Below are 25,011 nucleotides of genomic sequence, written 5' to 3'. Positions count from 1 at the left end.
TCAGTCCTGGAGGAGGTGTTTCTGTACTCAGATGCTTCCTCTTGATTTTCCAGCCAAAAAAGAAAACCATCTCTGGGCTTCCCCCATGAGCTTGAGGGACTCCAGGTCTAAAATGTTTCACTAAGTCAAGTTTTATTTATAAGCAGTATTACACCTGCCTAGCTTTTCAAGGCCAGATGGCTAGGAGCAAAAGAAACGGTCTAACCAAACTGCGTTCCTCTTACTGGAAATGTGAACTGTTAGTGGAATCTGCAGAATATTAATAAATGTTTGAAGTTTAATACCTACTCTCATTTGACCTAGCTATTCCTCTTCTTGGTATCTTCCCTAAAGAATTAAAAGCATCATACCACAGCAATATATGCACACCCTTGTTTATAGCGGCACAGTTTGTAATAGCTAAATCTTGGAAACAGCCCAAATGGCCATCAACCAAAGAGTGGGGTTTTTTTATACAATGGAGTACTACTCTGCCATAAACAAGGATGAGCTTCAGACATTTATAGCTAAATGGATGCACCTTGAGACCATACTCTTAAGTGAAATAAATCGGACACACATGTTTAAATACCCCATTGTTTCTCTGGTGTGAGAAACTGAAAGTGGAAATAAGGACTAAAATGTATAAAAGATATTGGGAAATGGGAAGAAAATGTTCTAATGGGAAGAGGAACAAGGGAGGAAGGAGGGAGAAAGTAAGGAAGGGACATGAAAATGGAAAAAATGGAAACAAAGCTTATGTACATAGGGAGGGGAGGGGGCTTGACGGAGGAATGGGATCAAATAAAATTCATTTAAAAAATTTAACCAATGGGGCCAGGGATTTAGCTCAGCGGTTTCACCTCCTGCCCCACAAGCACAAGGACCCAAGTTCGATCCCCAGTACCAAAAAAAAAAAAAAAGACACTTTCTTACTAAAAATTTAACCAATAATATATTCAAGGGTGATTCTGAAAAAAATACCTACTAGAAATTTAATCCCCAGTACCACAGTCAATCAGTTAACAAAATGAGAATGCTTTTACCCCCAAATAATGAAACTCACTGCTATGATCTGAATGTCTATGTCTCCCCAGCATATGTAGGCTGACAAATCAAACCCTGAGGTGATGGTATTAGGAGGGGAGGCCGTCGTAAAAGAGACCCCCGAGAGCTACTTGTCCCCGCCACCATAGGACACAGGAGAAGGCTCATCTTCTCCTGTGGATCAGACAGCGGCCCCTGCTACACGCTAAACTGTCAGCACCTTGAGTTTGGCCCTCACAGCCTCCAAAACTACAGGAAATAAATTCCTGTTGTCAATGGGCCACCCTGTTTATGGGGTTCAGTTACAGCAGAATGAGAGGACTAATTTATTCACACAATGTCTGTTTTACCACTGATTTAAAGGCATCTGGGAAAATAAAATATAACTGAGTAAAACAGAATGTGGGGTGTGAATTAGTAGGACTGCATTAATGTTAAACTCTTTGAGTCTGATATTTGTGTGTCGCTGTTGGAGAATATCCCTGACTTTAGGGAGACACGCTGAGGTTATGTAGGAGATACGGAAGTGTACAGAGGTATGATATCCACCACTCACAAATGGTTCCACAAAGCAATAATAGTAATTGTGTGTGTGTGTGTGTGTGTGTGTGTGTGTGTCTGAGAGAGAGAGGGAGGGAGGGAGGGAGAGAGAGAGAGAGAACGTAGACAGATACTAACAACTGTGGGTAAAAGGTATCAAGTATTTGTTGTATGATTCTTGTAATATTTCAGAACCTAAAATTAAATGAGACTAAGCACAGTGATTCTTCATTAGAACCCAATATCTAGTTCAGAACAGTTACACTGTCAGCCCCAGCACCGGAAGATGCTCGTCAGGGCACGGGCAGCCAGGTCTCTTCAGGTTTGCCTGGGGAAGTCCACACCTGCAGATAGAGGCACAGGGGGGTTAGTGGCGGTGTCTCCCAGCTGACTGCCGTCAGCCAGTACACGTGACCCTGAATGCACAGCCATGATGTCTGCCCCGGGGACCACTCGGGGCAGAGGACACATCTCTCCAGGTTGAAGCCTCTCAGAATCCCGCTCTTCAGGAAGTCACTAGTGTTCACACTGTTGTTTTTTGAAGGTTCTTTGACATACCGGAAGGGAATAAACCTCCCATTAAAGGTGTTGCTGGGTGCCAATTGTCCAGCTCCTCAACTTCTCTTATCTCATTCTTCAGACGGTTGGCCTTCTCCTTCACCCAGAAAGGCAAGCTGCAGGAACAAGACGGTTCCCTGAGCAGGGGCTTGTCTGGTGTAGAATTTGCAAACACTAGCTGCAGATACAGCACGATGCAAATGCAAATGAAATAAAGTAAGAATCGTGATGGGGGGGCGGGGGTTGAGATAGCGTCTCGCTATGTAGCCCAGGCTGTCCTGGAACTCTTGGTGATTCTCCTCCTGCCTCAGCCTCCTAAGCGCTGGGACCACAGGTGTGTGCCACCACGCCCAGCCAAAAATTGTAATCTTAATACCTGGCGAGTTACAATTTAGGACAGATAGCATTAAATAATAAAAATAAAGCTGGGGATTTACCTCAGTGGCACCACACCTGCCTTGCAAGAGCAAGGTCCTGAGTTCCATCCCTGGTACCAGAAAAAAAATAAATAAGAAAAAAAAAGATAATATCAGACACAATTAACAAGGATAGGGAGGAGCATACTAGTATTCTGACATTTTAACACACAAACTCTCAGCCAAGTGGACAAAAAAAGAAAATATAGGGACTAAACAACATAACCAATAAGGGCAACCTTCTGAGTCTGTATCTAAACTTTGTATCCTGATTAAATACCAGTAGAATACACTTACCCAGGCATGGCAGCACACACCTATAATCCCAGTACTCTGGGAGGCTGAGGCAGGAGGATCATAAATTAAAGTTCAAGCCCAGCCTTTCTCAAAATTTTAAAAAGGGTTGCAGGGATAAAGTTTGGTGCAAAGGCCCTGGGGTCAAGAAGAAGTGCCAAGAAGGAGAGGAAGAGGAAGAGAAGGAGGGAAAAGAAAAGAAAAAGATCAAGCCAATAATAATTTAAAATAAAAATATCTTACAAATTACAAATGACTTAACTGCCTCCTAGTGTAAAGCTTGGCACTCTTTAAAAGAAAACAAAATCCATACACTCAACAATATGAAATTGCAATGTCCAGTAACCAAATAAATGTTACTAGCTTTGTCACAAGCCAAGAAAATGTGAGCCAGGTGTTACCCTTGTAATCCCAGAACTTGAAAGGCTGAGGCAGAAGGATTGCTGTGAGTTCAAGGCCAGTCTGAACTGCATAGTGAGACCCTCTCTCAAAAAAAGAAAAAAGAAAAAAAAAGAAAAGAAAATGTGACCCAAAACCAGGAGAAAAATCATTCAGTAGAAATATAAAAATACTAAGTAAAGAAATCAAAGATATTTAAAAATCAAATAAGCCAGGCACAGTGACTCGTGCTTGTAACCGCAGCTATTCAGGAGGCTGAGGCAGGAGGATTGCCATGAGTTGGAGACCAGCCTGGGCTACATAGTGAGTTCAAGGTCAGCCTGAACTACAAAGAAGACCTTGTCTCCAAAAACCCCAAAAAAGAACTTGTCTCAAAAAATATAAAGGGCTGGCAATGTGGCTCAGGGGTAGAATGGTTGCCTAGTATGTGCAAGGGCCAGGGTTCACCCTAACACTTTACCTCTCAAAAAAAATCAAGTGATATTTCTAGAGACTAAAAACACAACAGTCACTAAATGGGAATAGCAGCAAATTAATGTAGAATAATGAGTTGAGGAAACAATAAATGGCAAATCCAGCAACAAACTGACACTGGAGCCTTTATGGCTCCTGCCCCTGTACACATGACTCCTGTACATCCCCAACAGTGGAAAAAGTGACAGATGTGTCATTGAGATTTTTAGAACAATAATGACACTAAGGAGATTTAGTTTCTTTCAAAATGCCTACATTTTGACAACAAAAAGACCTACCAAGAAAGAAAAAAGAAAAAAACCCCAACAATTTGGCTATTTGCTTATATTTCAAAAGCTTTGTTTCAAACTGTCAAGCAATTTATACACTGTCTGAATACATGACAATTGACAAACAACTTGCATCATTTCGGGGTTGTTGAAGGTTTCAGCAATATATGCCAAATAAACCTTCCAAATATGGTATAAAAATACATGTCATTGTAGCTGTGAAGACATTTTACACCTTGGATTTAGAAATTTATCCCAGAACTCAGCCATCAGGTCTTTATTTGTGCAGTAATAAACCATAAGACATTGTGAACAGACTTGTTGCACCTATTTTAAAAAGTCACCCAAATGTCACACTTGAGAATTGGTTCACAAGTTACCCATTGATGTTACATTTGCTAAAAGAACACTAATTGACCAACACAGAAACTATTCAAGAACAGAGTGTTTTAAGTGGCTGTTGTTGTGGAATATTCTAGAATAATTTTTATAAATTATATAATACATATATGAAAATTCCTAAGTGTGTGTGTGTGTGTGTGTAGTGTAGTATAGTGTAATAATGCAACAGTATGAGGCCACTAAGGGCCCTGAGTTTAAAATAAAAGCATTTATTCCCACTAAATTTCGGGGTTTGCTCTGAACTCTGGTGGGTCTAACTCTGGGGCTCTTCTCCCTCTTTCTTCTGTCTCTCTCCCTGTCTCTCCCTGTCTCTCCCTGTCTCTCCCTCTCCTCTCCTCTCCTCTCCTCTCCTCCCCTCCCCTCTCCTCTCCTCTCTCTGAGGTCACAGACTTACTTAGGTAAATAAATGAGCAGAAGTATGAAGTTAGAGGGATGCTATTTGCCTTGAATCTGGAATATAGGCAAGCTCTGCTAGCTTTCTTCTGCCACTTGAAACTCTAACCATCCTCTATGGTAGCAATCATGTAAGTATGTGTCTTTCTTTTCTAACAACCTTTGCTGAGGATGGAACCCAAGGACTCAAGCATGCCCGACAAGCACTCCACCACTAAGCCATATCCTCAGTCCTCTGTATTTTGAGCCACAATCTCGCTAAGTTCCCAAGTTGTCCCGGGTAGTTAGGAACTTGCAATCCTCCTGCCTCATATACCTGAGTAGCTGGTTTCACACCACCATACCCAGCTTCCAACATACTCTGATGTTCTGGAAGCAGAGAGCTGGCCTTTTTTCCCAACACACTCCTATCCCAATGTGCATACCTAGCATGACACATGGCATGCAGAAGTTGGCCAACCTTGTCTGTTAGACACGTGTCCATCCCAGGTGCCAGATGCCACAGACATACAACCTCCACGTGTCTTCAGTGCCCTCCCTCACACTGCCTGTACTCCTGCTGGGGCTCAGAAGGTCCTTGGGGTTGCCCATCTATAGGCTCCCTCAGCAGAAGAGGGGGTGGCTGACATTTTCACAAAGGTGAGATACGATACAGTAGCTGGGGAGACACCTACCTGGGAGTTGGTGGAAGAGGTTCAAGTGGAACAAACGTGTCAAACTTCTTCTGGTACGGCACCCTGAAAACCAGACACCCTGAACTTGGTGTGGCTACGCCAGCATAGACATCAGCACATCACTGGGTAGCGTTCCAAGAAAAGATCTCAGGGCTGGAGATTTAGCTCAGTGGTTCTGCCGCCTGCCTTGCAAGTGCAAGGTCCCGAGTTCAACCCCCAGTACAAAAAAACCCAAAAAACAAAAGAAAAGATCTCATTTCCTTGTTATAATTTTCAAGTATGGGCTTTAAAACTGCAAAGGTCATAATTTGTATGGTTTTTTATTATTTTTCATTGAAATCATGTCACACAAGGTTCATTTAAAAATATTTTACTATAATACAACAACTATCTCCTTTTTATTTATTCATTTTTGTCTGTGTGTGTGTGTACTGGGGATTGAACCCCGGGCCTTCACACTGAGCTACATCCCCAGCCCTTCTTAATATTTGTTTTGAGACATGGTCTCACTAATCGGACTCGAACTTTCGATCCTCCAACAAGCCTCTCAGAGTGCTGGAATTACAGGTGTGTGCTGCCATGCCTGGATTCTCTTTTAATTTAATGATCTTCCCACATTCTTCTCAATCATTTGGTCTAAGTTTACTTCTGAGTTTAAGTCCACTAATCACTACCTGGCTCAACATGAAAATTCAAAAGTCTTCAAGTCTGTGGTAAAAGAGATAGGGAAAAAATTAACAATCACCTTTTTCTAGTCAAGATCTTGCATGTAATTGCATACATGTATTGAAATGTCCCACTGTAATGCATGAATTTGTAAAATTACCAGATGTCAATTAAAAATGAAAATATATTTTAAAAATCTTGGGTCCTTCATAATTTCAATCACACTCACCTGTGTGCCGACTAATTAAAAGTGAACTTTGTAAGTTTTTTGCCTGCTCATGTCTTGTCCACCCCTTCAAAAATATAATTTACACACAGCAGAGAAATCCTTTAAAGTTAAAGAAATAACCCTGGAATCAGTGTGTACTCACAAGGAAAAGTTTACTGGCGGCAGAGTGGACCCTGCCTGGTGGAAGCCTTTACTCTGCTCTGGGGACATATACGGATTGTCCCCTGGGGTTAACTTCGGGATTCCGTTCCTGGGATCCATATCTGTGGAAAACATTTGAGAACAGCATCAATCACTCAAAGGGCTGAAGGTGACCTGCAGATTGGGAGTTCTGTGGAAGTTTCTTGAAGTTCTGTGTGAGATTCTCTCAACTTGAGATAAAGATCAGAGTGGGAACGAAGTTTGGGACATTTCATTATGGGGGGGCATTTCATTATGGTGATCACTTTCCCCTGGGAAAACACAGGCTTGAGTTCAGATGGGGGTTTCTGTTTAACACAGCTGGTACAGGAAAGGGGGTCCGAGCAACATTTCCAGAGACCTCTGACTTACATATCTTTTCTTTTTGTTGTTGTTGTTTTTGTTTGTTTTTTGTTTTGGTATCAGGGATCGAACTCAGGTCCTTGCACTTGCAAGACAGGTGGTGGAACCACTGAGCTAAATCCCCGGCCCCCTACACATCTTTTCATTCCCAAGCATTTGTGCACTTTCAGTCCCTGGGTCCTAGAAAGCCCCAGAAGCAGCTTCCTGGGGGCTCCCGGGCTGGATCAGGGGGGAAATCTGCTACTGAGTGTCCTGCACCTCCTGCTACAAGGATGGGGCACCAAGCAGTCTTTGAATAAAATAACCCAGTAAAGGGCATCCTCCTGCCTCAGCCTCCCAGAGTGCTGGGATCACAGATGTACACCACCATCCCTGACTTTTTTAAAAAAAAATCCTTCTCTTTCAAAAGACTTTCCAATAACTAAAAGTCTGTGTCTATACTTCCTATTAGCTCTGTGTGCAGTGAAAGCACCAACTGGGCCAAACCTTGAGCACTGGTTGAGGACTCAAAGTAGGGAGAGGGGAGGGACCAGATCTTCTGAATAGCAAACCCAGGCATGGACAGGTGAGCATCAGGTGACAGTGAGAGGTGCTACGAAGGGTTTGGACCCCAGAGTCAGCCACACTTGAGTGCAAACTGAACTCTGCAATTTCTGGCTCTGTGCCTTTGAGCTGTTTGACTTCCGTACGCCTTGGTAGCCTCATTTGTGAACTGCTTATTTCGAATGTTGACTTTGCAGAGCTATCATAAGCGGGAAATGAGACTGGCACAAGCACATAACTGGTGCGCAAGAAAGGGTAGCAATCAATCAGTGTCATACAGCACATTAATAGAGCCAAGGACAAAAACCACGTGATCATCTCAATAGACACAGAAAAAGCATTTGACAAAATCCAGCACCCATTCATGATAAAAACCCTACAGAAAATTGGAACAGACGGTCTTTATCTCAACCTGATAAAAGCCATCTATGACAGACCAACAGCCAACATCATGCTAAATGGTCACAACCTGAATGTGTTTACTCTAAAATCAGGAACAAGACAAGGATGTTCACTATCACCATTCCTGTTCAATATAATTCTGGAAATGTTAGCCAGAGCAGTTAGACAAGAGAAAGAGATAAAAGGAATATGGATAGGAAAGGAAGAAGTTAAATTATCATTATTTGATGATGACATGATCCTCTACATAGAAGACCCCCAAAACTCCACTAAAAGACTCCTAGAATTAATAACCAAATTAAGCAGCATAGCAGGATACAAAGTCAACACTCAAAAACCTATAGCACTCCTGTACACAAATAACAAATTCATTGAGTGAAACAATGATTTTCATAATAGCATCAAGAAAAATGAAAAAAAAATTTTTGGTACCGGGGACCTTGCACATATGAGGCAGGCAGCAGCACCACTGAGCTAAATCCCTAGCCCAAGAAAAATGAAATACTTAAGAATCAATCTAACAAAGTGAAAAATCTGTACACTGAAAACTACTCTGAAAAAGGAGATCAAAGGGGATATCAAAAAATGGAAAAATATCCCCTGTTCTTGGATAGGCAGAACCAATATACTGGAAATGGCCATACTTCCAAAACTGTTATAAAAATTTAATGCAATCTCAATCAAAATACCAATAGCATACCTCACAGAACTAGAGAAAACAATGCTAAAATTTATATGAAACCAGAAGAGACCTATAGCAAAAGCAATTCTGGGCAACAGGGGCGCAACAGGGGCACAGCAGGTGCTATCAGAATCCCAGATTTCAAATTATAATACCAGCTGGGTGGTGAACACCCATAATCCCAGTACATCTGTAATCGGGAGGCTGAGGCAGGAGGATCACGGCAAGTTCAAGGCCAGCCGAGGCTACACAGTGAGCTCAGGGCAAGCTTGGACTATAAAGCAAGACCCTGTCTCAAAAAAAAAAACAAAAAAAAAAACAAAAAAAAAAAACAAGTTAAACTACAAAGCTACTGTGATACTGCATGGTACTAGCAAAAAAAAAAAAAAAAAAAAAAAAAAAAAAAAAAAACCCAAGGGCCAATGGAACAGAATAGAAGATGCAGAAACAACTCCAAGCATAGTCATCTTATCTTCAACAAAGGAGCCAAACTCTTTCACTAGAAGAAAGATAGTCTTGGGCTGGGGATTTAGCTCAGTGGTTCTGCTGCCTGCCTCGCAGGTGCAAAGTCCTAAGTTTGATCCCCGGTATCAAAAAAAAAAACCGATAGAAAGATAGTCTCTTTAATAAATGGTGCTGGGAAAACTGGCTTTCCCCATGCCAAAGATTAGAACTAGACCCATATCTTCACCACACACTAACCTAAAATCAAAATGGATCAAAGATCTAAATGTAAAAACAGAAACACTTAATCTGCTGGACGATAGAATAGGTAAAACTCTTGAAGACATAGGCGTAGACAAAGACTTTATGAACAAAACCCGATCACACAGGAAATACTACAAAGAATCAACAGCTAGGATCTCATCTTATTAAAAAGCTTTTACACAGCAAAAGAAACCACCAACAGAGTGAAGAGACAACACACAGAATGGGAAAAAATTTTTACCAGCTACTCCTCAGACAAAGGACTAACATTTAGAATATACAAAGAACTCAAAAAAAACAGACCCCTCAAATTTACAGACCCAATCCAAAAATGGGATCTGAAATGAATAGACACTTCTCAAATGAAGAAGTACAAGCAGCAAATAAATATGTGAAAAAATCCCCAACATTACTGGTCATTCAAGAAATGCAGTTAAAACAACAGATTCCACCTCACTCCAGGAAGAATGGCTGTCATCAAGAAATCAACACAAGGGCCAGGGATTTAGCTCAGTGGTTTCACCGCCTGCTGTGCAAGCACAAGGACCCGAGTTCGATCCCCAGTACCAAAAAAAAAAGAAAGAAAGAAAGAAAAAGAAATCAACACAATAACAAATGCTGGCAAGGCTGTGGGGATAAAGGAACCCTTCTCCATTGCTGGTAGGAGTGCAGACTGGTGCAACCACTGTGGAAATCAGTGTGAAGATTCTTCAAAAACTAAACCTAGAAGTTCCATTTGACCCAGTTGTTCCTCTTCTAGATATCTTCCCGAAAGAGTTAAAAGCATCATACCACAGTGATGTATGCATCCCCATGTTTATAGCAGCACAATTTATAATAGCCAAATCTTAGAAACAGCCCGTATGTCCATAAAAAGATGAATAAATAAAGACAATGTGGTATTTATGTACAATGGAGTTATGAGTCTGCCATAAGATGGATAAACTTGAGTCATTTGCAGGAAAACAGATACACCTCAAGATCATAATCTTTTTTTTTTTGCGGGGGCAGGGTACCGGGGATTGAACTCGGGTCCTTGCGCTTGTGAAGCAGGTGTCGGAACCACTGAGCTAAATCCCCAGCACAAGATCATAATCTTAAATGAAATAAATCCAACAAACAAGTTTAAATATCACCTTGTTTCTCTTGTTCAAATGCGAAGAGGAACAAGGGAGTGAGGAGGGAAGAAAGGGAAAAGGAAAAAACAACAGAATAGAAGGAAAAAAATGGAAGCAAAGTTTTGTAAATGGGGAGGGGAAGAAGGGTTGAAGGGAAGGGAGGAGAATGGGAAAAAAAGGATCAAGATATATTATGTACAGGTACAAATTCCCTATGATGAATGTGACCAACATGTGTGACAAATATGTACTAACAAAAAAATGTAGAAAAAACAGCAAAATAATAATAATACCCCAGAAACAACAACAACAAAGAAATGGTAGCAGTTATTATTCTTTGAAATCAGGACTGGAGTAATAACTTCCTCATCACAATTAGGTGTTTTTGTGGGGGTTTTTTGTACCAGTGATCGAACTCAGGACCTTGTGCTTGAGAGACAGGCACTGTGCCACTGAGCTAAATCCCCAGTCCCACAATTAGTTTTTTATCTGAGAAATCCAGTTGTCATTTAGCTAAGATAGAATCCTCTCCCTTGGGAATCTTACCTATTTGGGGGACAAGACAGATCAATAAGGACATAAACAATAACCAGAGGGTGGAAAATGTCACACACTATAGAACAGTAGCTCTGAGGATCATCTAAGAGCTTGTTGAAAATTCATCATCCTAACTGGATGTGGCGGTGCATGTCTGTCCTCTCAGCACTCTGGGAGGCTGAGGCAGGAGAGTTGCAAGTTCAAACCTACTCTGGGCAACTTAGTGACTTAGCAAGGCCCTGTCTCAAAATTAAACGTGAAAAAGGCTGGGGATGTAGCTCAGAGAGAAGATCCTGAGTTTAAAAAAAAAAAGCAAGCAGCTTTCTGGCTCTAACTGGAGAAATTCTGTTTCAGAAGAGCTGGAGTGTTTCCCAGAATGAGGGTTTTTTTGGCAAATTTTCTGATTGATTATGATGTAGGCAGTCTGAGGACAATGCTTGGAAAGACACTATCATAAAAGATCTCACAAGACAGGATCCACAAGTGGAGAAAGAGCCTGGATGTAAGTATGCTACTTTTCAGGGAACATCTCCCAAACAACTTCTGAGATTTCACATTTGTGTTAGCTACTAGGTGTAATGTGGGACCTTGGTGTAATTTCTGAATATTTCACAAAAAATAGGTGTCAGCCCGGAGCACTGGCCCATGTGTCCCCACAGCTGATGGCCTGTGACACTTCCTGGTCAGTTCCCTGCTTGTTACGATCTCAGACCATCCATCATCCTGGTGTTCAGATGTTCAGAGGTGGAACATGGGGCGTTCACTACATGACCTCTTCCACCCCATGCTTTCACCTGCCAGTGCACTTAGGCGGATCAATGGGCTGTGAGCAGACACAACGCGCGTCACGTCCAAGATTCGGTGTTTGAGCAGCTCACGTGTGACCTCTCAGCACTTTTTAGCCTGATGTGGCAACCTTAGAAGCCACTTGTAAGATGTGGAAAAGTCACAGGGTAGAAGCAGAGGGGGATCCTCAAGTCACTACCTGGCAGGGAACCCAGGCCTGGATCCACAGAGGACTTTACAGGAGGAAAAAGCAAACTTTAATGATTAAACTACTGAGACTTCAAGATTCTACTGCAGCAGAATCTGTCCTATTCTGATTAATACAACATGCTATTCTCTAGGAAAAGATGTACAATTGAAAACTGGTATTTCCAGGCCTATTCCCCACAACCTATAACCATAGGTATCATACGTTCTTTCTTCTGTGGCAACCATTAGGCCTTTAGGGAATTCCACCAACAGCCTGGTCATGGCCGATGAGCTAAGACAGCATTATTTAATATATTCTGACTGATTTTTTCCTTATGATAAATATGTTGTATCACAGTTTAAAATGACAGCTGGCGGACAATTCCTGTCCAGTCCTCTGTATCCTGTCCAAGAAATAACAAAGGAGGAGAGAATCCCACAAAGGAAGATGTGTCCCGTGTGGAGCTTAAGAGTGTCAGGTGTGGCCATGAAATCACGGGGGACAGAAAGTGGAAAGAGGTGTTGAGAAGCCACTGCACGTTACCGCCTGAGAAGTGATCATCTGAAACAAGTAGAGTTTGGATAGCCTACTCCCATCTACAGGAGAGGAGAACCTGTTAAACGGCACGGGGAGGTCACTGGCAAAGTCCTGATTGTGGTAACCTCTCCAGGACAAAGGTCTCGTTTCTTCACCAAACTGCACTGAAACCATGAAGGAGGAACTGAAAGAGACCTAAGTGGCACTTAACTAATTCCAGTGTGTAGACTCGCTTGCCTCTGGCTTCAAACAAACTAAAATATTAAAAATTGCAGAATTTGTGAGACAATTGGGTTTTTGCACACTGACTGAATATTTGGTGAGTTTTTTGTTTTGTTTTTCTTTTAGTACTGGGGATCGAACTCAGGACCTTGTGCTTGCCAGGCAGGTGCAACACCACTGAGCTACATCCCTGCCCTGAATGTTTGGTGAGATTAAGAAATTATTGTTCATGGAATTAATATGAGAAAATGGAAAAATAGGAACAAAATCTTTGTAAATAGGGAGGAATGGAGGGGTTGAAGGGAGGGCTGGGCAAGGGTGAAAAATAAGAACCAAGAGAGACTATGTAAAGGTGCAAATTTCCAATGATGAATGTCATTATATTGTATACCTAAAATGTACCAATGATTAGAATGAAGAATCGATAATGTAAAATAGGAAGAAAAGGTCCAAAGGGGTAGGGGTAGTGGGAGGGGCAGGGAAAAGGAAAGAAAGGAAAGGAAAAATGATGAGAAATGGAAAAAATGGAAATAAAGTCTTTGTAAATAGGGAAGGGAGGCCAGGTAATGGGCAAAAAATAAGAACCAAGATGCATCATGTAAAGGTACAAGTTCCCAATGAGAAATGTAATTGTGTTGTATACCTACAATGTACCAATAAAAGAATTTTTTAAAAAAAGAAATTATGGCTCATTTTTTAAAGATACACTCTTCTGATGTGGTATTGTAATCATATTGATAAAAATAATACTTTTCAGACTGGGGACGTAACTCAGTAGTAAAGCCCTTGCTTAGCATGTGTGAAGCTCTGGATTCAATCCTTAGTACCATAATAGTAATAATAATAATAATAATAATAATAATTTTTTTTGGTACCGGGGATCAAACTAGGGTCCTTGCGCTTGCACAGCAAGCGGTGAAACCACTGAGCTAAATTCCCAGCCCAATAATAATTTTTAAAGTGATCCTTTTCTATGAGATGAGATAATATGGTATCTAGAATTTGCTTCAAAATAGCCCCATTATTGATGTTAACTGGATTTGTATATTGGACTTCATTATGCTATTTTCTCTACTTTGTCACCTGTTTGAAAATTTACCTAATAAAATTTTTTCCTTTTTCAGTAAATATAAAATGGGGTTTACCACTGGAGTTGGGGAGAAAGATGCAGTATTCAGGGAGAGGCGCATTGAAGGCTTTCAATATCAAGATAATATTCTATTTCTTAAATGGTGTGCTCAGTGCTTGTGGTATTTTATTCTATATATTCAACAAATATTTCATAAACATGGCTTTGCATTGACTCGGTACTTATATAGCTATAAATGGAAAGAAAGAAGGAGTGGAGGAAGGGAGATAGGAGGAGAAGAAAGGGAGGGAGAGGGAAGAAGGAAAGAGGAAGAAAAAATGAAGCAAACGAGGGAGAGAAGGGAAGGGAAGAGAAAGGGGAGAAGAAGAAAAACTCAAAATTTGTGAGCTAGGAAGGAAGTGACAGGGTAGTGAGGGTTTGGACCCCATGATAACCCCTTTCCTTTTGCTACAGAGGCACAGCTCAGGAGCTGGCAGAGAGCAGGACCCTCTGAGCCCCATCTGGCCCCCATCCCAGCTCCATGACTCTTCATGCATTCTCTGCACAAATAAAGAGAACCCTCAATTCTCAAAACAAGTTGTCGGGGCCGGGATTTAGCTCAGTGGTGCCATGCCTGCCTTGCAAGTGCAAGGTCCTGAGTTCGACCCATGGTTACAAAAAACAAAACAAAACAAAATACTTGTCTCTGCTTTAAGTTTAAAAATCTATGTTAAAACTCAGAAATGAGACTCTCTACTCTTTCTCTTTGTGTTTCTAGTAATCTCTTTCATCCCTGAACTGCTGGATGCCTCCTTTTGCCTGGGGGTTTCTGGAGGATGGTGGGCCATGAATAGTGTACTGGCTCTCAGCGGCCTCTTTGGATCTTTTGAGAAGTCCATTATGGGTAACTTGGGCAGAGAACTCACCAAGTTACAAACCAAAGACATACCCATATATATTAGATACATAATGTTTTATCTTAGCTGCTCTTAATTAAATAAGCTACAAAATAGTAACATGCACTTCAGGCTAAGATTTACAGGAAGTAAACCTTGTGGAAATAGAAAATACACTTCAAATGCATATATAACAGGCAGCATCTAATGAAACATAACCACTTTCTTTGGACTTCAGTGAGATTTCTATTAATAACAATCTGAAGGAACTCCTCTGATGACTTAAATGTCACATTAGCATTTTATAAAATTTTGAGAAAAAAAATATAGATCAGTTTGCCAAAACGTGTCACCTGCCAGTGATCCCCTCTGCTTTCCCATCCACTCAGCTGCACAAAGGTGACAGCTGTGGAAATCCGCAGTGGGGCCTGCCCGGAGGAGACAGAGGAAAGCGTTACAGTATCTCTTTCTCCCAAGGCTCTTGTCCACTGTCCTCTCAGAAACAGACCTCCTATTGCCCAGGAAGACCCCGTTGAAGAAGCACTGCTTCCCGACATGGTAGGTGTGGATACTGCAGCTGAACCTTGGGTAAAATGTCCACTCAGGTCGCTGCCTATCTCCTGCAAGACATCAGAGAACCCCCGGGTAGCACAACACCCGGGGTCAGGGTGCCAACAGGGGACAAAGCTTGTGAGAACTCCCCGGTGCTACCCAGCAGTACAGCTTTACCAGCCTGTGGGATTCCTTCATTCCACAATGTGGGATCAAAATATACAATGTGTGTTTAAATCTTTTAATTTAAAATTTGGTTACAGTAAAAGACACACTGCCATGAAACCCCTTCAAAATTGCCCCCCTCCCTTGCTTTGAACACACATATCCCATTGTTCTTGCGACTTTCTGTAGCAGTTCTGGAAGTCCCCTTTCGTGAATGTCTTTAGTTGTGCTGTCTTGGCTGCTTCCATGTTGTGAGTCTATTAAAAAGGTTTATGTTGGGTCAGGGATTTAGCTCAGTGCTGCTGTGCCTGCCTCACAAGTGCAAGGTCCTGAGTTTGATCCGTGGTACTGCAAAACAAAACAAAACAAAAAAAACAACAGGTTTATCTTTCATGGTCATTTTCACTTTGAGGAAGATCCAGAAGTCACGTGGTTCCAGGTCTGGTACCTAAGGTGGATGAGGACACACTGCAATGTTTTTATGAGCCCACCTCTTCAGGGGTGGCGCTCGGTGGGAGCATTCACTATATTTTTTAATGATACCTTATAAAGACACTCATGAAAGAGGACTCCCAGAAACACTGCAGAAAGTGCCCAGGAAGATGAGATAACTGTGTTCGAAGCAAGGGGGAATATTTTAAGAGAGATTGATAGCAATGTGTCTTTTACTATAATAAATTTTTTAAAATTTAAACATTTGCTGTTTATTTGGGCCACACATACATCAGAAGTCAAGTCAACCACGAGGCACAAAAGGGCAGGAAGTGAGGACAGGGAAGCTTCCTTATAGGCTTCATATTTATTTCCTTTTTACCCTCTCCTTCAAAAATAAAGCTTGGAAAAAAATTTAAAAATAAAGCTTGGAAGTTGTATGTAGGTCGGGAACCACAGGGCCAGTCTCATAAGCACCGATGATCCAACCTGTGATCCCCTTAGATCAACGTTTGGACAAAACAGAAAGCGCATCCAGCAGGGAAGGGCAAGGCCACTTGTGGCATCCCAGCTGGGTGGGACAAGTGTTGGCACGTATGTGTGCCTCAGGGACACATGCGTGCATAAAGCTGCCACGTGACAAAGACCTCAGGCCGGCAACTGGACTTCGGTGCCTATGTGGCCATTAACTTTTCTTGCAAAATTGCTAACAGTGACTTTAAACAATAAAAGACTCCCATAGCCCTAGGTTGCTTGAGCAGCACTGGGGACTGGAGAGGCCAAGAAAGCACAGGCTTTGGAGGCCAGTGAGTTCGGGTTTGAATCATTTGTCCCCCTCTGTGAAACAGTTAGGTCTATAGTAGCCACGTAGACCTAAATACACTGACAAGGAAAGAGGCCCCGGTCTATTTACTGTTGAGTGAGAATGGTTTGTATACTCAGACTTACTGACTTCGTGTGTGTGCATGCGTTGCGTAGCTACTGGAGAAAAGTGTCATTAGGGTACTTCACTGTTGTGTGACTGGCATGTGCTTACACAAACCGGATGACACGGGTCATCAGATGATATGGATCACTCGCTTCACGTGGCCTCTGAACCTGAGATATCTGAGTCAAGTGCCAGCAGAACATGGCACTGACTGACAAAAAGCTTTCCTTAATAAGTAGGAGGAATAGCCGCGTGTGGTGGTGCACCCCTGTTAATCCCAGCACTGGGGAGGCTGAGACAGGAGGATCACTGAGAGTTTGAGGCCAGCCTAGGCTACATAGTAGGTTCAAGGCCAGCCTGAACTATATAGCAAGGCCTATCTCAAAAACAAAATAATAAGTAGGAGAAATACACTCTAAAATAAAGGTTAAAAGTACATTATCATATAGGACACTGGGTATATAAGCCAGGAAGGCGGTCATTTGTCACCATGCATTAGGACTGTGTGTGCTATGCTTCCCATGCCTGCCAGCACAGTGGGCTTGCCACAGCCTTAGGACAGCAGTGAGGTCACTGGTGACAGGAACTCCTCTCCATGACAGCCTCACGGCCCCACCGTACATCACTACACAGCACAGACTGTGTGTGTCTATGGGTGGGGATAAAACACACATAGAGCAGAGGAAGTGAGTCCTGTCCCTGGCACAAGTGACTCCCGACCATGGCCCACAGAGGCAGAGCTGTGCAGGGTCCTGGCACGGAGGCTCATGGGGCATCTGTGACCACTCACTTGTCTGCAGCCTAAGCAGGACAAACTCCGAGTGCTGTTGAGCCTTGTGGGCCTCGGGCACCGAGGCTTCCAGGGAGGGACGGCAGCTCGAGGAGAAGGAAGAGGAGGAAGAGGACTTCTGGCCCGGATCCACAGCAGTGCTGGAGAGAAAGCAGAGGGAACAGAGTCTTCCACGGGCTCCAGCAGGAAACTCAAATCTGACTCACACATCCTACATTTCTCACATACAGAGCTTGGCCAACTCCTCTACAAAAGTCCCCAAGACACCCTTTGTTTATTCACAATGCAAGGGGGAAATGAAACATATTCAAAAGATAGATACACTCTTTAAATGTTTTAAGACAATTTGGTAGTTCCTCAAAAAGTTTAATATGAATCACTATATGACCCAGAAATTCTGTTAGATGTATATCCAAAAGAATTGAAAACAGAGACTCAAATACTTATACATGAATGCTCATTGTGGAATATCCACCATAGTCAAAAAGCAGAAACAACCCAAGTGTCCATCCATAGATAAATGGACAAACAGAAGTTGGTTTATAAACACAGTGGAAGATTATGCAGCTGTTAAAAGGAATGAAGTTCTATTTCATGTTACAATGTAGATGAACCTTGCAAACACGCTAACTAAAAAAAGCCACTGCTGTGCAAGCACAAGGTGGAGTTCGATCCCGGTACCAAAAAAAAAAAAAAAAAAAATGAATGTTTTGGGCCAGGGATTTAGCTCACTGGTTCCATTGCCTGCCTCACAAGTGCAAGGACTGGAGTTCAATCCCTGGTACCAAAAAAAAAAAAAGAAGCAGCCAGATACAAAAGGGCAAATATTATATGACCTCACTTCTATGAAGACCAAGTCATTTATAGGTCTCCAGGCTCTGAAGAGAGGGAGAATGGTGCCTTATTTCTTAATAGGTTACAGAGTTTGTATTTGGGATGATCAAAATGTTTTGAAAATAGACAGTTGTGAGGGTTGCACAACATTACAAGTATAATTAAACATGGATAAAGTGTTATATGCTATATATATTTTATCATGCTGTTAAAAAAAAGGAATAACATACCAATCTTCTACAACACAAATGACCTTGACAACATTGTGGTAACAATGACACCAAGGACTACATGCTGATGACTTCATTTACATGAAATGTCCAGAATAGGCAGCTCTATATAAAATAAAAAGAAAAAAGAAATAGAGCCAGGAATTTAGCTCAGTGGTTCTGCCGCCTGCTTCACAAGCACAAGGTCCTGAGCTCGATCCCCAGTACCAAAATAATAATAGCAGATTTTACAAAAGAATAGTATATGTTCTTAATTGTAAAGTAAATATATTTAGAAAAATAAAAATTTTCTTATATGTTAAAAAACTAATATCAGGACTAGAGGTGTAGCTCAGGGGCAGAGCACTTACTTACTTAGCATGCATGAGGTTCTGGGTTCAGTCCCCCCTACCACAAACAGCAACATCAAAATGTTAACATGTCTTCTCTGAGATGTGGAATTACTGTGACTTTTAATAGTTTTTTATAATTTTAAATTTGCTACAGTAAGCTCACTTTTATTATAAATATTTAGAAAAGATTTTTCAAAACTCTTTACTGTTAAGGAAATGCAAAGCAAGTGGCAGAGTCAGGTTTCAAACCCAGACGTCAGACTCCAGATTCCATTTCTTGCCAGCCAGGCTGTGCTATCTCCTGGGCTAGGGACCTCTTGAGCACAGCTTCCACCAGCAGCCATGGCACCTCACCAGCCCTTACTTACACCAGCTGGGCAAACGTTCCAGGGACGCCTGAAGGCTCGCTGACCCTCAGACCTGTCCTTGCAAAAGGTGAGGAGCTGGCGCTCCTGCTGGGGGTTGTGGTGTCCACAGAGCAACCCTTGGATTCTGAGAGATTATCGTGGGTACCACCTGCAACACATCGTTATCATTGCTTAGTCACATTATTCAAGTACCTGCCACACCCTGTTGATCCCTAGATTGTAAATCTCTTCTTTAAGAAAAACAGCTCACAATATTGCGCGGTTGCCATGTGCTAGGAGTGACACTAACCCAGTACATGCCATATTCCATTTTATCTTCCTAAGGATCATAGATGCAGGAGTTATTCATCTCTCTATCACAAGAGGAGGAAATGGGCTCGGATTATGCAATTTGCTTGTGATTCATAGAAAATAAACATCTAGGACCAGGTTTGATCACCTTTCTTGTGACCCCAAAGTCTAAAATTCTAACCACTACACAGACTGCTTGTCCTACACTGCTTGTCCCTTCCACTAGGAGGAAGAGAAAAGACCTGAACCCAGCTGTCTGTCACTGTAGGCTGTATGGATCGTCTGAGGACAACTTTGCCAAGTGTGTGGCCTGCGAAGGACTGTGAATATAGCTGGTGGCCACGAGCAAAGGACTGCCCTTCAGAAATGTCTGGGTCTCTTCCCGCCTCAGATTCATCGACTACACACCTGTCCTTCGCACCAGACTCCATCATACTCGTCTTAGTAGCACCCAAAGTATTACCTGGCACTGAGTGCCAATCTTAACAAATATTTAAATGAATAAAGAATGATAGCTCCCCAATCACCCCCAATCACAAAAGAATCCTGAAAGCCAGTGACTGTCAGACAGAAGGAGTACCCATTATTTTAATTTTTCTATACAAGTTTTATTTTATAAAAGTCAATCTGTTCTCTTTTCATTTTATATGAGTGTGTGCCTTGTCCAATTATGCAAAGAAGGAAGATGAATAGACACTGCCTTTCTTCACACACAGCTTCATACACGCAGGAGCTCACAGGCTCAGTGTAACCTCCGGTTATAAGGAAATCACGAGGTGTTCCTGGCTTTTTAGACTAAGCACTGTGCCACCCACAAAGGCTCCGTGTCACAGGCAGATGGTGTAAGCTATGTACGCTCTGCAAATTCCCACCACCCAGCAGCAGAACTGTGACTGAGGCCCTTTATATCCATTTCCTCTAAAACTCACAGTGCAAGTGAATCACACCCATGCTTGTCAAGTCCCCTCCGTATCACCAAACTCTTTACTCTTAGGAAGACTTTGCGTGTGAGTCCAACAGACTTTAAAAACCAACTAGGCAGCCAGGGATTTAGCTCAGTGGTTCCGGCGCCTGCCTCACAAGTGCAAGGACCCGAGTTCAATCCCTGGTACCAAAAAAATTAAACAACCAACTAGGCTATTTCCTACCTTCAAAATCCTCCCATTCTGCAGTTTCTCAGAATGTGGTATAAGGACTATCGAAAGCCTGTTAAAAATACAGATTCCCAGATCCCATTGCAGCCCTACTGACTTAGAATCCTGCTAAGTGAGTCGTGGGAACTTGCCTTTCCCATAAGCCCCTACCCAGTAGCTCTCAGAGAGTTTGGCCCTGAGCCGTTCTCCCTCCCCCCGCAAGGCCAGTTCCTTTGCTGCATCACATCCCATCCTGACCCTGCCCAGCATTTCCCAGATTTTCGAGATCATGAGAATTACATTCGAGTTGCACAGCTCTGAACAGGACCTGTAGGAGAAACCCCAGGGTACAGTATGTTTAGGATGCACCTCAGGAGGAAAGTGCTATTCTGGAATGTTCTGGAACATTCCCCAGACCTCCGGGCAGCCCCAGGCATGGTAAGGCCCAGTGCTTGCTCGAGATGTGAGTCACCAGGTCAAAGCCAATCCCAGCAGAGGGGCAAGAAAGGAATAGAGCTGGCAGGAGAAGAGGACCATCCCTAGAAGCCAGAGGAGCAGGTACCCACTTACCAAGCCATAGAAGAAGTGTCAATAAATACAATACAAATCATGCTCTCTCACCACAATGCAAAACAATTATAAATCAATAATAAAGACAGCCAAGAACATCCACAACCTTTGGAAACTCAAACCACACTGCTAAATAATTCATATAAAAGAAGAAATCATAATGGAAATCATGAGGTGCTTAATGATCAATGGATGTAAGCACTATATATCAGAACCTGTAGGATTCAACACAAGCAGTAATTAGAAAGCTGGAATCTCAAATGCATACCCTGTATTTCACGGACTGTAAGACACCATCTATTTTAATATTATTATCTTAGCTACCACAAAGAACAAAGGTTGTCAATTCAAAACACAATGCCTTATCATTTAAAATTTTATATACTAATTGAAATATTCTTTTAGACTTTGAGATTTTAATCACACATGACTTATATAAAAAATAAACAGAAGCAAAGTGAATTGTTTACATTCAAAAGCCTGACAACTGATGTCCACCCTTCCACCTAATGCTGACCTCAGGGCAATGTGAACACAGGTGACAACATAGGTGACAAACAGTCTCTTAACAGAGTGGCCCTGCTGGCCTCTGAGATGTGCTGTCCAGCCACAGAGGAGCTCCGCAGACTTCACTGCTCACGAAACAAAGACCATGACAATGACTTCACATCTACAGGTCAGACCAGTCCCAACCTCAGAGAGGCCAACGGACAAGTGTCCATCTCAGGACATTACAACAGCATCATAGTGTTTGAGAACATAGGTTCCAAAACTAATGAGCTAAGCTCTCAATGGAAGAAATAAAGGGGGCAACAAAGAGCAAATCTCCAAAATAAGGAAGGAAATCACAAAATAAAAGGATAAATGAATAAAATAGGATTATCAGAACTACAGCTTCATTAAAGAACTAATTATGTAAATAAGTAAGAGTCAAGAAAAAAATTTAAAACACAAGTAAATAGTATTAGAAATGAAAATGAGACCATAATTACAAATATAATAGAAATAACTGTACAGAGAAATGAACTGAGTTCCAGAAATGTCAAATAATTCACTCAGGGTTACACAGCTATGGATTATAATTTATAAAATGCAGTTTACTATTGTAATATCTGTGGAACTCAAGATAATGGCTGCCATTTCTTTGGGCAGGAAGAACACCTTTCATAAGCACACTTGTCATCTCATGCCCTTTACAATAGTCTGCCTGGAAGGAAAAGAAATAATACATCCAGCTGTGACAGACCTGCAGTTTCCAGTTTCCATGCCTGGAATCCACTCAGCAGAGCCAGTGTGTGTGTGTGTGCACACACACACGTGTAAGTGTCTTTAATTGATTTGTGAGAAACTTTCTTCCCTCAAACCCATGGCTTCCATGTGAAGCTGAACTCAGACATGGTCTCCTGGAATGGTCACAGCCTCAGGACAGAAAAAGAAACTGCAGGCTTAGGATAAACACACCCTGGTGACCTAGGGCCTGGTGCCTTTCTGGTACCCTTAACTCAGAAGTATAGAGCCTCCCTAGCTCACCTTTAAAACACCAGCTTCCTCCTTTGCCCCCAACCAAATTGGAAACTGCAGGGAGTTCTCGGGCTTGAGGTTAGAATCCCAGAATCCTTTTCTTCTTCCTGTCCAGGCCACATTGGGGAATTAAAGGTTCTAACTCCTCCAGTTCTGCTGGGCCCACCCAGCTCACACCTGGGTGTGGGAGTTGTACCTCCCTGCTCTCTCTGCACTGAGAAGGAGAACCAGGAGATCACAGATCTGGGATCTAGGAGGGCAGGTAAGATCCGATAGGGCAAAGATGGGACATTCTCCAACCCCTTTTTGCTGCATGCGGGCCACTCACCTATACCAGGTGCGTGACATCCTGACCACGCACTCAGCCTGAGGTTTTCTGAGAGACTGTCACTGCCCTGCTCCATCCTGCTAGGCTCCAAAGGCCCATACATCCTCCTCAGTCTTGAGAATCAGTGCTGGAGCAGCCAGCCATGATGTAATTTAGCCTTTCCTTAAAGTGTTCACAATCTCTTTTGGCTCAATCCCAACCAATATGCAGTGCCACAATCTGAGCAAAGGGGAAAATGGAAGGGGATGGGCTCTGGAGACGAGGAGACTTGGGTCAAATCCCAGCCTTATCATTTATTAACCAAAGGACTTGGTGGGTCAAACCTCTGGCTCCCTCTACTCATCTGTGAGCTTGGGCCATTAGGAGACACAGGAAGGGAATTCACAAGAATCTCTGCTTGGATGGTGCTCTGTGCCTGATCAGATCTCGGATTCATACAGACAGAAGCTCCCAGCCAAGCAGCTCTTGTCATGTGCCCCCAAACTAGCTGCTTCACCTGGACTATGGGGTGTCCCCACTGGCCCGTATGTTAAATGCTGTCCTCAGTCTGTGGCACGACTGGAAGGTGGAGGTGGGGCCTGCTGCAGGTCCCTGGTCATTGGGGTGCAACCTCTTCTCCTTCCCACCTCCCAGCCATGAGGTGAGCGGTTTTGCTCTGCTGCCTACTCCCCCCAGTGTGTGCCACAAGCCCAAAGACGTAAACCTCTAACACTCCAAGCCAAAAGAAAACTTTCTCTTTAGAGGTCAGTTATCTCAGGCATCTGTTACAATGGCAGAAAAATACGCAGGCCTTCAGACATGGCCTCCTGGATTGAGTACACTCGGATACGGTAGGGGATTTGTCCCCAGCCCTCCTTCCTGATCCCTTAGAACTCAACTGTATCTCCTTTCTGCCTCGGTCACACCGGAGTCGCCATCCTCTGGAATCTTCTCCAGCTCTCCAGCACAGGCTGCTCTTGAGATGGAGGGAAGCCAGGAGCCCTGAGGAGCATTTCAAGAGTCCATGGACTCATCCTATGCACAGGGTTTGATTTTAAACATTCAAAGAAACCCAGCGACCAAGAGAAGACCTTTGTAAGAAAGGAGGCTGAGACAGGAGGATCAGAAGTGTGAGCCTAACCTAAGCAACTCAGGGAGATCCTCTTTCGGATTAAAAATAATAATAAAGGGCTGGGGAGGTGGCTCAGTATGAAGTCCCCGGGCTCAATAGGAAGGAAGGGAAGGAGGAGAAAGAAAAGTCATCAGTCACAACAAACATACTCCACAAACCATGGAAAGTTGAGAGGGCGGGGCTGGTCTCTAAATCAGAGACGGCCTCCTCCCAGCAGGCGGTTCTGGGTTCAGAATTCCCCGGCCTCTCCAAACTGGGCTCCTTCGCCACGTCTTTCCAGGGGACCCTGGGTCTCCCTCCAAGGGCAACACCAGGATGCGGTCCAGACCCACGCACCAACCGCAACCGAACTGCTGAGGACTGGTGGGGGAGCCCAGGGCCAGGGAGCTTGGGTGCCTTCATGTGCTTGGCAGGTTGCCCAGCGTTGCCAGGACACCGCATTGCCTGGATACCGCGTTGCCAGGATACCCCGAGACTCCCGCACTTCTTCGCAGCGTACCTGGCTCCCTGGCCTCAGAAAGGAAAGGGCAAGGCGATTTAGGCAAGGGCTCCAGAAAGGCCGCTTAGTGGTGTTTTTGTTGTTGTTTGTGGTTTTTTTGTTTTGTTTTGTTTTCCCACTTGTGGTTCTTTTCCGGGTCATTTTCTTTATTAGAAACGGTACCCTCTGGAGCAGTGAAAGATGCGCCCTTCCTTCACTGGTCTCTTCCTTCCGCACCCAGCTGCAGTTTTCAAAATAGAAAACTGACTTTGAGCAAGGGCTTGCTCAAGGTCACCCGGAAAAACTGAGATGGCTTTCCAAGATTTCTTCCCAATCTACCCCTCTTCCCAGCTCACCAACTGAAATTTATCTTCC

General features: G+C 43.0%; 1 protein-coding gene across 2 annotated transcripts; it reads right to left on the bottom strand.

The window, feature by feature from the left end:
* Positions 1 to 1,666: 1,666 nt before the first annotated feature.
* On the bottom strand, positions 1,667 to 24,503 carry Spats1 (spermatogenesis associated serine rich 1). 2 transcript variants are annotated; one of them, XM_087184631.1, is made up of 8 exons: positions 24,317 to 24,503; positions 23,926 to 24,028; positions 19,205 to 19,352; positions 17,441 to 17,580; positions 15,032 to 15,193; positions 6,483 to 6,603; positions 5,446 to 5,508; positions 1,667 to 2,240 (listed from the first exon to the last, which is right to left on the bottom strand). In XM_087184631.1, the coding sequence occupies exons 1-8, from the start codon at positions 24,317 to 24,319 to the stop codon at positions 2,090 to 2,092; spliced, it is 891 nt and encodes a 296-aa protein (XP_087040757.1). In that variant the 5' UTR covers positions 24,320 to 24,503; the 3' UTR covers positions 1,667 to 2,089. The 2 variants fall into 2 exon arrangements, 1 of the variants encoding a protein (XP_087040757.1); XR_015440264.1 differs by lacking the exons at positions 1,667 to 2,240; positions 5,446 to 5,508; positions 6,483 to 6,603; ... (1 more) ...; positions 23,926 to 24,028; positions 24,317 to 24,503 and adding an exon at positions 15,272 to 15,638 and having other exon boundaries at positions 19,205 to 19,226.
* Between the last annotated feature and the right edge of the window lie 508 nt (positions 24,504 to 25,011).

Source organism: Heterocephalus glaber, unplaced genomic scaffold, assembly GCF_053883595.1.
Source record: "Heterocephalus glaber isolate CG9 unplaced genomic scaffold, H.glaber_assembly_v1.0 deba00001497, whole genome shotgun sequence".
NCBI lineage: Eukaryota > Metazoa > Chordata > Mammalia > Rodentia > Bathyergidae > Heterocephalus > Heterocephalus glaber.
Note: the sequence above shows the minus strand (reverse complement) of the source record. Positions and strands in the feature narration are given on the sequence as shown.